At 37.0% G+C, this 17,864-nt stretch overlaps 1 protein-coding gene across 2 annotated transcripts in view; it reads left to right on the top strand.

Annotated features, from left to right (window-relative positions):
* LOC138711872 (kelch-like protein 17) overlaps nucleotides 1-17,864 on the top strand; it is a 471,943-nt gene that overhangs the window by 405,480 nt on the left and 48,599 nt on the right. For both annotated transcript variants that reach the window (XM_069843135.1, XM_069843134.1), the window contains exons 7-8: nucleotides 11,046-11,162; nucleotides 14,139-14,352. In XM_069843135.1, the coding sequence (XP_069699236.1) occupies nucleotides 11,046-11,162; nucleotides 14,139-14,352 (331 nt within the window). The remainder of the gene's footprint in view (nucleotides 1-11,045; nucleotides 11,163-14,138; nucleotides 14,353-17,864) is intronic.

The following is a 17,864-nucleotide window of genomic DNA, read 5'->3' as shown; positions in this document are numbered from 1 at the left end:
ATGTTGCGATATCATACCATTGGCCCTCTTGTTTTTGTTGTTTTATGGACAACGATCTATATATTACAAACCAGCCATTACATAAATAATAAGACCATTGATCTAAAATAGTTTATGAATTTCATAGTCTTCATAATAATGAATATTTTTGTGTTTGTTAGTTTATTAAATTTATTGTCAATATCATACTCAAGGCTGTCTCATGTGGAAATGCATTCCACTTTATGGAAATCTCAGTGTGTACGTACGTCCAGAGTCCTGTAGAAGAAACTACAACGCCTTTATCGCTTAAGATAGATAAGTTCTTGATCGATGTTTCAAAAGAAATACTGAATTAAAGAAAAACCATTGAGAAGATTTACAACAACCTATTCTTATTAACTACGTACTTAAGGAACAGACAATATACTGCATATTATACGTATATTATGTAAATACAGTATTTATTTATTCATTCAAAGTTGAGATTTACTTCAACGGTTTTTACAACTTACTTCGTGATTACTTTTGGCAATAAACGTGATAAATTTTAAAATATAGGCATAATGTCTCCAAAAATACCCCTCAGTTTAGAAAGTTTTATGAAGACACAAGTAAGATTAGTCGTTTGAGATGTAGACCAGGACGTGACATAAGAGCTGCCCACTTAGTAAATTGCGTTTATTACTTAAGTAAAGAGGTGACACCAGTTTATCAAGCTTGCCTCTTAATAACTCTTACATAATTTGACTTCAATATTGATTCCTGAGCAAGCTCTTTTCTGTGGTGAATTGGAAGAGATTTCGGCTACAAAACCAGTGGCTTCAAGTTCGATTCTGTATTGTGAAGGACAGATTTGATTCCACGGGAAATGAATGCGTGTTCCTTGCCTTGTGTTATCACAAGCAGTGGCCTTGCGACATGCTAACCACATGGTCAAGGAGTACTCCTTATATTTCAATGTCTAGTGTCGGTTCAAAATTGCCATGAGCGTGAATACTCTAATAATCTTGAAGTTTATAAAAATACAGCTAATTCTTCATCTAGCTTCAGAGATTGAACCCTTTGTCTTTTTCCTTTTAATTTTAATAAATAGCCTATAGATGTTCACAAATAATGGTGGTTAGCATGGTTAACGATAACATATAAGGAAACCAAACCCAAGCCCAAGCCATTATCGTAGACAGATAAATTTGTGTTTCTTTGTCGGGAATAGAACCCAGATCCATCACATTTGTAACCGGAAACTTTGCCACTTGAAATACAGAGGAGTATGTAAGCAAATTTATAGTGCAATATGCAGGGCAAATGCTACAGGCAACTGTCTCCGTTCGAATCAGAGTAATCAGCATCAAATGTGTGCAAGACAAGTCCGCCCCTCATGCCTGGGGCAGGATGACGTTCAGATCGATACCAAGCCCGTCTGGTGCTGCCCTTGCAGAAAGCAGGAATGATTGTAACTATGTAACTACCGCAACAATAAGTCTATGTCTTTAGCTCTAAACTTCAGTTTAGGATTCTAATTAACTTCACGATGCATGTGCCTTTTATAGCCGCGTTTGTGGTTCATGACGCAGTCTTTTAAAATTTGTAATCCTCCATGTATTACTTCATCCAGAACATCCGTGGCTATGGGTTGCACTTTTATAGGCCTATCTATTTGTCTCGTAATGTGTTTTAGTCGGTTATATAACTACGTTGCATCAACCATTAGGTTATTTAGCATCGATGAAAATGATGATGGCGAGATGAGGTCGAGGATTGGCATACGATGACCTGATATACCTTACAGTTGGAGAAACCCTAAGTAGAGAATCAGCCAAGTGGTAATCAAACGCTTGAACGCAGCTCTGGAGCAGCTGGCAAACACTCATACTTTCTGAGGATGCCGGTGATTTAATCTGTTTGCAATTCAAATGATTGATCAGATATAAAATCCTTTTCCTATGACGAGGCAGAGCTTTCTCAAGGGAAGGTAATGGAGTGATAAGATGAAAGGACAGTACCTACTCTGAGACGAGCAGCGTTCCGAATACCATCTTTCCTAACCATAAATTTTATATAAATAACGTTTATCTACATAATTTATGTGAATAAATTACCAAATACTGGAGTCCTCGTGCGTCCTACCACGTAGGCCAGCGATCATCATCAACTCGTCAAATCGCGGGCTCGAGCGCTGAACACTGCTGGCGGGCAGAGCAAGCGGCCATTACCTCATCCTCGCCACTATGCAACTGCATATCCCGTTCAGTAGCGACTTAGTATAAACTAGCTGCAGTGTAGAATAGAAAGAATAGAAGCGGTATGTCTCAACGGTCGTCTGTCGTCTGCTTCGGGATGAATTTCATTCACGATTTCAAGACTTGAAGAGTTCGCGTGTGCCGTTGATTTGATAAAGAGGGGACATGGAAGGAGAAATTTAAAGGTACGCGAAAACGCGTCCTTGAAAAGAGAGATCGGGGCTGAGAGAGACTGAGTATGTGAGCTCCAAGTCTGTTGGCCACTTGGCTCATTATGGGATACGCTACTTCACTAAAAGAACTCAAAAAATTCTGAAGGAGAAGAGCCGAAAATAGACGTAAGATACCACATACGGGTGAGGGGTTGCACCATACGTTCAAGTCTTTTTTTTAGTGGGTTATTTTACGACGCTTTTTCAACAGCTTAGGTTATTTTTAGCGTCTGAATGAGATGAAGGTGATAATGGTGGCGAAATGAGTCCGGGGTCCAACACCGAAAGTTACCCAGCATTTACTCATATTGGGTTGAGGGAAAACCCCGGAAAAAAACCTCAACCAGGTAACTTGCCCCGACCGGGAATCGAACCCGGGCCACCTGGTTTCACGGCCAGACATGCTAACCGTTACTCCACAGGTGTGGACGTATGGTGTCAGATTTTTAAAACCTTCATAGCATTGTGGGAGGAGAAATCGTTCTTTTTTCGAAACTGTTCTGAGTGTTCCAGTTCCAAGAAAGTACTGGTTCCGAAGAACAGTTCCGAAATAACAGCAAGCGTATAAAACAATGTAATAATCACCAAAATATTATGCTGCTTCGGAATTAGTTCCGTTTCCAAAATCTCAGACCATAATGTAATTCGAAACATGTCAGCTGTTATAGTCAGCAGTAATTTATACAAACTATAAAACATCGCAATAATCATTCCATCTTTTAAATACAGGTTATTACTACTATATGATATTAATCTCTATTAAAGCTTCATCATTTTATTTGTAATAAGCATTGAGGTTAGCTAGGCTACATTTGGCATGTTATAGGTATGTTAGGGTATATAAAATTTATAACACAATATAATACGGTATATAAATTGTTATAATTCTTTCCTTCATTGCATATAATAAAACAATTACTTGGAATGATAATAATAATAATAATAATAATAATAATAATAATAATAATAATAGACAATCGTACAATGTGAAATTTTATTTATTCTTGTTATTAATAGCAAAAATGTAAATGAAATTGTTTGGCCAATCAGATTGATCGTTTAATATTGAAACGCGCCCCGCAAATTCATTGGAGTTAAAAATTTCACGCTCCCACATCGTACTCATCTGTGAAGGAACTGCTGCACATCTCTCACTTCGAGAGAGGAACAGAGATTAAGGATATTCGAGAATAACGTGCTTAGGAAAATATTTTGTGGCTAAGAGGGATGAAGTTACAGGAGAAAAAATAAAGTTACGCCGAACTGCACGCATTGTATTCTCCACCTAACATAATTAGGAACATTAAATCCAGACATTTGAGATCGACAGGGCATGTAGTACGTATGGGTGACATCAGAAATGCATATAGAGTGTTAGTTGGGAGATCTGAGAGAAAAGACGTTTCGGGAGGGAGATATGTAGGTGAAATGATTATATTAAAATGGATTTCAGGGAGGTGGGGCTGGATTAATCATGCTCAGGATAGGGACCGATGGCGGACTTATGTTACGGCAGCAATGAATCTCCGGGTTCTATAAAAGCCATTTGTAGGTAATGAAGTATTATTTAATATTCATTGTGAATAAAGTTAAATCAAATTTGCAAATAGTTCTTATAAAAACTAATGTATCAAAAACCAGTGGTTCAATTTCCATCATATTTTGCACACACATTCTTCTGTTTCGAAGAGGTTGGATCACAATAATTAGAAATCTATGACAAACATTATTCATGAGAGGGCCCGGATAGCTATATATTAAAAGTCAGTAAAATGTACATAATTATATGTATTTAAAAATCATAGAATATGTAATAATACCATTAAAATACCAACAAATTTGAAACTCATAATATCAGAATTTCTCTACATTTTCTTGAAATATGTTGTTGATAGGCTACCTACAGAATCACATGTCTTAACACATACCATATTATGGATCCAATATTACAACTAGATATAATAATCTGGAGATGCATGTAAGTAACTCAAAAATTGAAAATTACATATAGCTGTTAATTTTCCAAATTACGATCCTCATAACAATAAGGAACAAACATGTATTTCAAATTGTCAAATAGAAAACTTCTCCTGTTATCGCGTAACATGGCTTTTGTACTGACTAAATGATCGTTTAACTTCACATGAAGTAATGGGTGCATACTTAAACTTGCACAAATCTTCTGGTGTGTACTCAATTTCAAATACTTCGGTACTACTTTCACTTAGCACTCAGTTAATAGCACTGATTGTCTTGAATCCTGGGTTTTTCTTCAAACTGAAAGAGAGCTTAGGCTATCCTTCACTGCCCTTCACTGCCCTTATAGACTTTCCACAGAAGTGACTACAGAATGAACAACATCAAGGCTGTCTGAGAGTTTGGAAGAAGATGTCTCCAAAGATTTAATGGCAATGCATAAATGCGAAAATTGCACTGGATGTAGGCAATACCATTTTTAAGCTTTACATCACTAAATGATTGGTTAGGTGTTTCTACATAAACTGCATCTTGGGAATCAAAATGCTGGAGAACTTGTTTCACAGAATCAAAATTATTCACGTAGTAGCCTACAGCATCAATCCAACTTCCCCATGTTGTTAAGATTGGATGAGAAGCAAGTGGAAGCTCAGGAAACAGTTCTTTGAATTTATCAACTCTGTTGTAAGCCTTTAAAAAGACTTTATTTGTATTCGAAATTAGTGTGTCAACGTTAGAAAATTTAGATCGAACCAGTTCTCCTATGAGATGGAATGCATAGACAAGACATGTAAGATGTAACATTTTAGGATATAAAACTTGCAAAGCTTTACACATATAGGCTGCATCCGTCATAAGAAGGAAGACGTTGCTGTGTTTCATACCATCGGGCCACAAAAGTCCCACTGCACCAGTAAATAATTTAGCAATATTTTGATGATTGCATTTTGGTAACACCTCACAAGTTAACAACACAGACTTACTCGCTTCATTATCTTTCAACATCCCCCTATAACATTTCCAATATGTCTTCTCTGTACATCAGTTGTCTCGTTAATTGAGACCCAAATGGGATCATCAGCACCAATTTCCAAGCGAATAGAGTTGATTTTTCCATATATAAGTCAGGTACATAGTTCTTTCCGATTGTAGATTCATCTGGCACAGTTTCACGTGTGTATTTCTCAAGAAACTCACACAGGACTGGATTTTTTAATTTCCAAATAGGGATATCAGCACAAACCATAGCACGGCACAGATCACTTGCAAACTAAGATTATTTCTGAGGTCCGGGTGTTTCTGAGCTTGAGGTTCAGTGAGTAATAACTATTTTTGAGATGTGGTCTTCGAAGCACGGGCCCGATGACGTGACGTGGATAAGCGTTGCAGGACTTGAAAACGTTGAGAACAGGGCACATTCTTCTCAGAAACTAGACAAATAAGTACCTTTCCAACTGTGGAAAATTGTCAAATTCCTCTGTGTAAGGCTTTAACTTTACTCTGAGTGGGGTTTTCTCCTTCGGCATCTTTCAGTACAATATTTAACTTGAAATAAAAAAAAAATAATGCTGAGGTCACACAACACAAAGTTATTGTTCAATCTACTCACGTCGGCTAACTTCAAATTTCAAATGCATCGGAAGATGATATAACATGGTCAAGTACAACGACTGACGCTTCACTCGATGACATGGCATGGCTTGGACACGCAGTGGCAAGCAAAGACGTTAGGTGGCAAGGTCCGCATCACGTGACCACGGACACGCAGTGGCAAGGTGCGCATCACGTGACTGCAGGACGGACAGTGAGATTCGAGACAGAAAATCTTTTTGATCGTCTCGCGCAAGGTCATACACTTCTAAGATATACATGGATGTTATAAAATGAATAAAATTGCAAGTAAGCATGGAAATATTAATTAATATGTAAAAATATATACATAGGAGTAAAATATGTTAGAATATGTACTTAAGAGTAAAATATGTAAATACACAGTACGTACTTTCAAGTTTACGTTTTTAGGCTCTACAGTAATTGGCATGAAACGCCAACATATCACAAATCTCGTATCTTAATGTTAATAGAAAAAACATGTAATTACATAATTATCGGGGCCCTATTCATGAGAAATATGTAATAAACAATTGATTTTAGTACTAACATTAAACAAACTGTGTAAATGTACTTACTGGTTCTATGCACTTCATAGTGGTTCACAATGTGTTATAATGTTAGCTACAAACAAAAATTAAAGTTTATAATAATCAGATTCATGCTTATTGAAAAATTGTGTCTTGTAAAATAATAGAAAGACAATATGCAAATTTTCTTTTCTTTTTATCGAAAACAATTAGCCTTAAATCGTAAGTATTTTTATACCAAAGAAAGTCCAAGGAATGATCTATTATTATTTTCTGGTGCGACTGTAATAATTCCATAGATATTCTTAATGAAGCAAAATGCATACTCCTAGCTCAGGCGAAATGTATAAGCCCTCGTAAATCTAGGTTCATTCTTTGAAATATAATCAAGTTTAACTGAAAATTCTAGTCCTTTAACTATAGGTCTATCTTTTCCGTCTTCCATAATTTTATTTTATAATTTACTTTTCTGTCTGGGTGATTTTTTCCATCATTTGGATTTAGTGCAGGCGCTATAGACCAAGAAAACATTTTTGATTTTCATTCATAGCACCACTCTTCCACATCTTTTTGAAAACTGCTATGTGATAGTAAAATTAACTTTCTTGATTTCATAGTAAATATTAATTTGGTTCTTTAGTGATAACAGATTGTACAGAAGCAGCATTAGTTGAGGTTATAACCATATTTTATGTACTTTTAACGTAATAGTGAAAATGTAGCATTTTTGTGAGAATTTCGTGTAAATAACATAATGTAAAAAGAAGATACACAGTTAAGAAATATGCCATTTCAAAAGAAAGAAACATGCCAAATGGACACTCTACATGCAACTATCTTTAATTTTAATAATGTTTCAATATTTTGTTGGTCCACCGTGAGTTTCAATAACTGCTCTACATCTATCGGACATAGTGTGTACGAGATTTTTAATAAACTACAATCAGATCCAAGTTCATAGTACCACACGTGGTTTATTACTTCTTGTAATTACTTCTTGTTATTAGTAGAGCTAGGAAGTTGGTATCGAAACTATTAAGTTGTGTTGTGTTAGTTGGAAGTACGGAGGGAAAAAGACCTTTGGGGAGGCCGAGACGTAGATGGGAGAATAATATAAAAATGGATTTGAAGGAGGTGGGATATGATGGTAGAGACTGGATTAATCTTGCTCAGGATAAGGACCGATGGCGAGCTTATGTGAGGGCGGCAATGAGTAAATTAGTAAGTTAGCTCGAACTATATTTCGATCGAATGAAGAGTACTAATACAACTCTAAACCACAATAAATATGTACAGTCTGGTGGTAACCATACTTGTCTTTGTGTCAGTAATCCACGGTCATAGAACAAGAAACAAAAGAAGCAAGTAATATATAAAGATGCCAATTGTCAATTAAAATCTTCGTAATTTTAAATTTGAAATAATTTTCGCAAGTGTATAAAAGTAACAAATCAAATAAATACTGATATGTCTCTAAACCGTTTTACAATACCTAACAATGTACACTTTCATTTATCAAAAGAAATACTTCTTTTATGTTCAGAGAAACTATTCGTATTTGGAAAATATTCGTCCTACATCATAAGACGTGACTGGAGCAAGTCAGAAATATGATACAGTATTTATTACTTTATCTTCAAGTGAATAATAGCTTTATGAATCTAATAGTGCATCTCGTATGTAGCACATTATATTAAACTCATAATTCTTTTCAAGGCCACTTTCCATATTTGTTTTAATGACTATTGGACCTCACCTCACTTCATCTCTTCAAAAAATTGTAATCATAAAATTTTGATTTGTTCCACATCTTAAAGCTTTAATGTTAATGTAAGTTTATGGAATACAATAAATTAAATGAAAAAAATATATATGCGGATTGGTATGGGCTGTAGGCTACTTGAACAGTATTATTCTTCCACATATCTCATGGCTTCAGTCATTTTCTCAATTCTGGACTGCAGCAGAATGATTGCTATAGACCAGAGATCGGCAAAAATGTCATCGTGATCACTAGCAATAGTGACGTCGCAGGGGCAGCGCAGCGAAATGTCTTTGCTTCACCCCCTCCTTTACGTCCAACTCCCCTACAACTCCTGTAAACAGGCATCTATCAGCAGCGGGTTAACTGATTACATTTAGATCACCTCCTTCTCAAAACCTTCAACGTCTGTTCGAAAACGCGTGTTTAAGGAAGGATGGGAGGAACAGTATTTGTTGTGCATTTGGTGACAATGTAGACGCATTTTGTGTCCTAAAATTCTAATAGGTACTTATAAATCAAACATCTAGCGACATTACGACACGTCATAAGATTATCACGAAATCATAGGTAAGCATGAACATATCCAATGTAACTGTAAACGGAAATGTATTCAATAGAAAATAAGTATAGTATAAATAATTTTCTATTCGTAAGGCTGGACGGGGCGAAGCAATTAAAACATAAAAAACTAAACTAAAATAACGGTTCCGGTACTAAAATATGATGAAACAAGCTATGTCATTGCTTTGAAAATCGCAAAATCATTGAAGTGCTATAATTACGAGCAATTCATTAAAACATGTCTGAATAAAGCTGTTATCAGTTTTTATCCCTAATAATCTGATGTTTTTAACAGTATGAAATTACCCACACCAACAATACAAAGGATAATAAGGGATATTGAAACACTAGTTGAACAAGAAATAAAATTAAAGATGCATAAACAGTGGTCTAATCTCTCGTTCTAAGTGGAAACACAGATATTGATACGGTAGAATTGGTAATATTCAACCACGGAGTTACTAAGGGTCTCTCTATATAAGAATATTTGCTCGATCTCATTGCACTTAAAGGAAATATAACAGGAGAAGAGTTATTCCAAGCATGAAGAAAATATAGAGAAGAAATTAATCTGAACATAAAGCAACTTGCAACTGTAGTAACAGACGCGACTCGAAATACGACTTTAAAAAAGCCTACTAGTTGGAGTAACGTGTTATTAATTCAGAAAACATTGTTCGGAAATGTACTGAATGTAAAACCAAACATAGCAGCTATGTAGAGTAGTGGAAGGCGACCTAAGATAGGGCTATGGATATTTTTCTATGGAGAGATTTTAAATAAATTTAACTAGTCTGGTATGTTATGAAATGGCAATATTTTATGTCCTCACTTATTTCCAACTCTCTTAAGGTAACACGTATGCAGAAATGTCCTCATATGATTAAATTGTAAAATCTAAACTAAGATCGAGACTAGCAGACGAAAATTTACGAGTTGTATTAAGAGTAGCAATTTGTGACGTATTTTCCTAGGTTGTTGTAGCACAGTAAAAATAAAGGTGAAATAAAATATAATCTGTCCATCTATAAATCAATATTGTGTAATCAACGTCAGATATTTGTACTGAGAGTCCGCCATTGGGATCCGAACGGAGTGCTCTATACTCCTCGATTGATGTAAACATACTCTAATAATAACGTGTTATCACATATGTCGCACAGAATAACATAGGCGGTAACAGTGATAGTGTTTCAGTTGTTGCGAAACTTCTTTTGCATTTATCTCAAAACATGAATTTTGTAGATACGTCGTTGTGATTCTAAACCCCCGAATTGTTAAGGTCATTTGAAATTGGATATCTCGAAAAATTATATAAGAATCTTTTTTTAGTCTTAAAATGAAGAAAAATCTGTAGACTTTTACGGATTCTTATAATTTCATGGAAGAACGTGTGGGAAAATAGGAGTAGATACAAAATGAGCGAACGGTGAAAGCTTCCCAAAAATTAGGAGGGCGCTGTTGCACTCTCATTTCATACCTACTTCTTTATAGTACACTAGAAGCAACATTTGGATGCTCTCTCTGTTGGCGTATCTCATGGGATAAACAAAGCCTTAAGCTCATTCTTAGTCGCAGAGCTCACTGTCAGTAATAAAATTGAAGATCTCGGTAGTAAATATTGATAACCCTCAAAATTGAGATTGACAGTTTACTGGTTGTTAACAATATTTAAGCCACATTATCTTTGATTTGGTTAAATAATTATGTAAATATGTTACCAAAGATTGGATTATGCTGTTTGAAAAAGATGGCAGTCCTCTTGTGTTTGCAAGAAAAATTAAAATGTTTGCAATTTTTATATTTATGCGGGTTATCATTATTTACCCCCGAAGTCTTCAATTCTCCTTGCTACGAGTAGCACAGAGTTTGGTGCGAATTTCTGACGTGAGAACAATAATTCAAAAGAGTTAGAATACAGCCAGTAATAGCACAATTATTATGCTTACACGAAAAAAATTGTTAGAGACGTGGCTAGTAAGTAAGTAAATAAGTTGGAAGAAACGTTCGATTGTATAGGGGATGGTGTTTGGTAGTAAAAGAATATACGCGCAAATGCAAGTGAACGGTTTTCTGAAACTTTCACTACCAACGTTACACCACTTTCCCAGGTCTATTCTTTCACCTTTCAAACAAAATAAACAGAACAATCTGCATTCATTTGCAGGTGGAGGAGCTGATCTCGAACGGACAGTTGAACATCTCTTCCGAGGAGAAGGTATTCACGGCTGTAATGAACTGGGTAAAGCACGATCTGGCCGACAGAGAGCAGCACGTGGCACAGGTAAGCACTACCTCCCGTAGCAACATCCTCTGTGAATCGTGTCGTGTCGGTGTGCCTCAAATCAAGGTTCTCATCTGCTTCATTCACAATCCGCGTGCCTTTATTCCGTAGCGCATGAGTCCCCTATGTTGTTTACGAGTCATACACAGATGTGCCACAGCCCATCCACCCCATGTGTGTTACGAGACACGTATCTGCATTCTGTAGCTAATATACTTATGTTATGAGTAGGGCCGTGACATCAGTATATTTGTATTAGTTTTAAGGTGAACATACGACTTCGGACAGAATGTAGTCGATGTGTTTCAAGTACAGGTAGCGGAAGCGCATATGACACACGCCTAAAGGTACTACGTTTTCCTCGGTGCGACTATTGCAATGATCGTTCAACGATTATTGTTGAACGATGACACGTTGAACGATAATCGTTGCTTACCATTTTGCTCGGAACGTCTACGATTGTTGATTTTTCAATAGTCGCGTGTTTTCATTTGCAATCGCATCGTTCTAGAGCAGCCTGGCGAAAATGTGATCGTGCGCCGAGCCACTGTGAAACCTGCAACGTGCATAGCACCTATGAAGGGAGGCGGACACCCGAAGGGGGAGTGAAGGTATTCAAGATGATATAAGCAAAGAGGTGTGTGCGAAAATGAACACAGTAATACAAAAAAAAAACGGTGGTTTCAATTTATTATGCAAATTTGCAAAAGTTTTATCGGATGACAAGTGCGATTGATGTAGAAATGAAATTGATGATGTGAAATATTTTACATATGCGTCCTTGGTTTCAGCCGATGTTGAGTGCAGTTTTTCCGCATACAAAGTTATACTATCCGACACTCAGCGGTAATTTTCATTTGAAACTTTGAAAATGAATGTTGTTGTTTATTGCAGCAGGAACTGAAACCAGGCGAACAAGAAGCAAAAAAGTAAGGTACGGAATAGATGTGATAAATAAATTAATGTAACAGTTAAATATAGGGAAAGCAAAATTGTACGCCATATGTTTTCGGCATTCTGAAACTGTAGTGCAAAACTCTAAATATTAAAAAGAAACATCTTTTCATACTTATATTTTACCACTTTGTGACAATTTAAGTATGATTTACAGCAATTTATTCTCAACCTTACCAGTATTTTAGATCTTTCCGATATTAACACTTATAATATAATGATTGTATTGTCTTGATTTTATAAATACGCAGTAATCGCATACAAAACACGGAACGTGCTTGCTTAGACGTGTGTCAAATTCGCTTCCGCTGCCTGTACTGAAACACGTCGACCACATTCTGTCCGGCGTCGTATGTTCACCTCAGACTAATACAAATACACCGATGTCACGGCCCTAGTTATGAGTCTTTGTGTACCGCGGCTCATGCGGCCCATGTACGTTCTTTACGTACATCTACGTATATATTGTAGTCTCAGTGCATATTCATGAGTCGTGTACGTGCTGCACTCCATGAGATCCCTGAATATTCTTTATGAGTCGTGTGTCTGTGTGTCGCATCTTAATTAGGATTACCATATCTCAGGATTTATGCGGACATGTCCGCTTTTTAATAATAAAAGTAGTCGTCCGTATAGGTTTTTTAAAATTCTCTAATTTGTCCGCATTTTTCATATTGAAATCTTATTTATTGATTTTTGTTTCGTTTGGTCTCGTTCCTGTGAGTTGTGAGAAGCATATTGCCGTGTATGTGATTGTTAAATGTGTAAATGCTGTTTATCCATATACATCCTTCATTTTGTTAATTATAAATAGCTATGAACTTATCATGTAAGTTATTAAATTGCATGGATTAGAGTTACCAACGATTCTGTGCAACGACTTGTTTCAGTGAAATTTAATTTCAGACATTTTACACGTAAACGTATGTTTGACTATTTGTGTAGTAAGTAACAAAGAATTGTCAGAGAAAATTAGATCCAGTGATAAATATGCGCTACAAAATTGATATAAATGACGAAGTTGGTGCAAGAAGTTCATTGGTGAGATGAATGCGTCAGCATTATCAGATTTCAGAATATGGTAACCCTAATCTCAATGAATCTTATACGTGCAGTAGTTCATGCGACTTCTGCATGTTCTTTACGAGTCGTGTGTCTACATGTCGCAACTGATGTACTCTCAGTGCATATTCACGAATCGTGTACGTGCCCCAGCTTGTGTGTTGCCTACTAGTTTTTACGAGTCACGTGTCTGTGTATCATAGTTCCTGGGTGTTCCTCATTTCATGTGTACCCTTGTAGTAGTTGTGTACTCATGGGCTCACTCGATAATTGCAGTAACTCATTCGCCTCTTCCATCTTCTTTACGAGGTACGAGAAAAGTTCAGAGAGTAAAGCTAAAAAAATTACAGGCTTACTTGTTGTTAATTTGGCTGCATCGCCTTCAAAATAGTCCTCTTGGGAGTACATACAGCATTTCCAACGTCTCTTCCATGTCTCATATACATCAAGCAAGTCTTTTTCTTGATCATTATCGTCTGCGATTCCCGTTCGGATTTCCTTTAAGGTGTTGAAGTGACATTCCTTTAACTTTAATTTCATTTTAAGAAAAAAGGAAAAGCCACATTGAGTAGGTCAGGTGAGTAGAGAGGATATGGAACAACTACCGTGTTGTTTTCTGTCAAAAGTCTGATTTTTTCGTCACACATCTTCTCTCAGGCGCCTCAAGATATCGCAATAGAGGTCAGAATTCACAGTAGAGACGAGAGGAACAAATTCTCGGTGAACAATACCTCTGTTCAAAAGTACGACAAGCGAGCTACTTGTTGCACTCCGAAACTGCCGTGCCTTCTTTGGTCGTGGTAAATGCGATCTCTTCCATCGCGACCAATGCTGTTTTGTCTCTGTATCATACCCTTAAACCCAACTTTCATCACCCATGATGATCCTGGAAATGAATTTTGAGTCGTATGTCTGTTTTCCACTGTGTATCTTTATAACCCGTGTGTCTGTACCTCGCAGCTTATGCGGCACGTGCGGTTACCACTAATGGCCCGAGACTTCCTTATGACGTACGTGGACTCGGAGGCGCTAGTGCGCGAGAACGCCGAGTGCAAGGAGTTGCTGCTGGAAGCCATGAAGTACCACTTGCTGCCAGAACAGCGCTCTGCGCTGGCCACTGAGCGCACCGTGGAGCGCCGCCCCGAGGGCATGCGTCCTTACCTCTTTGCCGTGGGTATGTCTTAATATTAAATCCACACTAACCATTTAGTAATTGCATGAAAACAGGTACAACAGGCGTTCTTAACATGATGCTCGCAAGCACCATAGTGCTCTTTTAATGCCATTTGGTGCTCTCGTCATGCGATTAAAGAAGTGCTCGTGCCCTCCTGATGTCGTTTCTCAATTCAAACTTTGTTCTACGAGCCTGAACAAATAATGTTTCTATCCATCCATTATAACATTTTAGCGACCTGAAAATAAAATTATTATGTTACTTACGCTACCAGAGTAAAATATTTATACTTTGTTGCAAAACAAGATTCAAGGTATGGGTATAAGAATGAGTAAAAATTATTTTATGGTAAACGTCTAACATTTTCTTCTACAGCTCACTTAAATGGCCTGTCATCACAGTTGCACCGTCATATGTTTGCCCTAATAATTTGTCTGCACGCCCATATTATTCTACTAAATTAGTAATATGGGTCATGAAAGCTTCTGCCGTTCTATTTGCGCTAAAAACAACAAATACCACAAATCTTTTATTTACAGCACGTAAGTACAGCTGACAACTGAGATTTTCACAGCTTTCATCAAGAAATCTGACTCTCTGATCTCTTTACTTATTTCATTTATAACGTCAGAAACAGCTTTAATGATATCATTTCTTACAGCTGGAGAGATCCCTCGAAAAACTGTTGAATTTTGTAGGCGAGTGTCCAATCTATGAGAATATCCAAAAACTCTAAATAGTTACCTTTATTTAGGGATTCACTACTCTCGACGTGTCCTCGAAAAGAAAGCTCATGTTTAGTGAGGAAGAACACAACATAAATTAAGCCCTTCATAATTTTTCCGTTTCTCTTGACCGATTCATTGTGTCATCCAGTTTCCCAGTAAGTATGATACCTACTCTCTGATTCCCGAACATTTTTAGTTTTAAGAAATACTCAAGATGGTACTAATATTTTCATATTTCTGCATTGTACTACTTACTGGTTAAAGTCGTCAAATCTTGTTTTACTCCAGATACCACTTTCAAAAAAAAAAAGCACGGGCAAGAGAATAATTTGTTTTTCTTTTCACATCCAGTTAACCACTGACCTGATTTGTGGACTGTTAAGTGTGACAGTTCGAGACATGGTTTATATTTTGTAATGCTTTCCAATGTTAAGATGGAAAAGTTTCTATTACTAATTTCTTCTAAAGATCGCATCCTAATTCATTATGTTTCACTATAAATAAATAATACATTTAATTAATTAATGCTGCGATATACTTCATATTCATTTTTTAAATAACGCGCTGACAAATTACAAACACGAGCATTCACTGAACTTGACGCGCCTTCATAACAACCACTTGTTTACTTCTTAGATTCCACGTCTTGATTTCAGAAGGAAAGAAAACAGAGCTGTGAAGGAACCGCACGCATTGTTAAGCTAAACCTTGTACATTTCCACCTGCTCTCAATTTTTTTCTTGTAAATACGTTAGCCCAAAATCTGCAGGACACTGTGATCAAGAGATCTGACGGAAGCAGCCGAACGCTATAATCAGTAATTCTAATCACACTCCCCTTGACCCTATTTGCTCTCACATCTTGGTTTTTGAGTATATTCGGCATATCAACAGCACTGATGAGAGATCTGTACTGTCGCACCATATTTTTGCGCAAAAAAAAATTGTTTCAAATGTGATTTTAAAATTTTTTCTCGCTAAAAGTACTTGTGTCCCGCACACTTGCAGAAAACGCTTCTGGCATCAAACAAAAGTTCAGTTACTGTTTGTTCCATAAGTTTTCATGTAAATCTGAGTAATACGGTTTAAGTAACTACTCTCCATTGTAACCAGATGTAGAACATATACCGTATATATTTTTCTCTCTCCTAACGAGTGTACCTCTGCACATGTGTGGACATAGTCCACTGTCATACATCTATGACGCAGTGCATGAGGGTAGGCCATTAGAGGGAACCAAAGAAGTGGAACTTAAACTGAGAGGATTCGATCTGACATCGGGATGGGAATCCGGTGTGGCGTAGTGAATAGAGCGTCAGCACGTAGAGCTGAAAATCCGGGATCGAATCCTTTCAGTTTAAGTTCCACTCGTTATGAGAATTTTTCTCCGTTCCAGTCATCTTTCATCATAATTATGATGATGCAGAATTTCTGCATGGAAATATCATATGTACTTTGGTACATCATAATAATATATGATATGCAAAATATAATCACTTAATGATTTAAGACGGTGTTTATTCCGTCGGATCCCGGCCACTTAGTCACTCATAACGAGTGCACCTCTGCACATGTGTGAACATTGTCCCACTATCACACATCTATGACGCAGTGCATGAGAGTAGGCCACTAGAGGGAACCAAAAAGTTGGAACTTAAACTGAGAGGATTCGATCCGACATCGAGAGGGGAATCCGGTGTGGCTTAGTGGAGAGAGCATCAGCACGTAGAGCTGAAAACCCGGGTTCAAATCCCGGTGCCGGAGAGAATTTTTCTCGTTCCACTCATCTTTCATCATATTATGACGCAGAATATCTGCACGGAAATATCATATGTACTTCGGTACATCATAATGATATACATTATTCTTGCCACAAATCAATCAGAACAGTATTATTTCTGGAATTAGTAAGCCCAAAATGTAACATCCGGAATTGCGCTTGGGCTAATTACCTGGTTGGATTTTTCCTGAGTTTTCCCAACTGTTAGGCGAATATTAGATAATCTATGGCGATTCCTTGCCAAATACCATCTTGCTATCACCAATGCCATCGATGCTAAATGACACAGTAGTTGATACAGCGTCGTTAAATAACCACGTAAGAATATAAAAACACGTACAGTATACGTTAAGGAGGGGTGTTAATATATCTTTCAATTCGAGATATCCTTCAATCTTGGAGTCTAGATAGCTCCTAGACTACCAGAATGGCTGTGAGCCCACTCAGCTTCCTGTCAGATTTTCTTCATGGAGTAAAGAGGCCACGTCGTGATACTGACCACTTGCATTCTTCTGGTGCCGATGTTATTGAAGTACGAGATCTATACTTCACTCCGCTCTTCAACTTTAATATCTTAATAATGATAATGATGTTTTTAAATAACCATTTATAGGAGCTACTTGTACGGCTTTAAAGCTTTCCACAACTACTTCTCTCCTGAAAAAGTAATTTCCACCCTAGATAGGAATTGTATGAAAGCCCAACATGACACATGACTCCGAGCATAATTATATCCAGAGATATCAGATGCTCTATTATCAGACAATCCCTGGTCGGTTTCATCTTTGTATATTCCTCAGGTGCTACCAAAATTCTCCATCTTCCCCATGTCAATCTAATACAGCTTCTATTTGGTCGTCGATGTCTCTGTTATAAATAATTACGAGAAGAGCTCAAAGTTTCAGTAGTAGAAATTGTCCCTCGTTCCCTTTTCTGTAGTAAACAATTTCGGGCAGAGCACACTTGAGTCTGAATGATACAGATTATATCATCCCCGTTTGTGTT

The sequence above is a fragment of the Periplaneta americana genome, chromosome 13, assembly GCF_040183065.1.
Source record: "Periplaneta americana isolate PAMFEO1 chromosome 13, P.americana_PAMFEO1_priV1, whole genome shotgun sequence".
NCBI lineage: Eukaryota > Metazoa > Arthropoda > Insecta > Blattodea > Blattidae > Periplaneta > Periplaneta americana.
The sequence above is the reverse complement of the archived record's forward strand: the minus strand, read 5'-3'. Positions and strand labels throughout refer to the sequence as shown.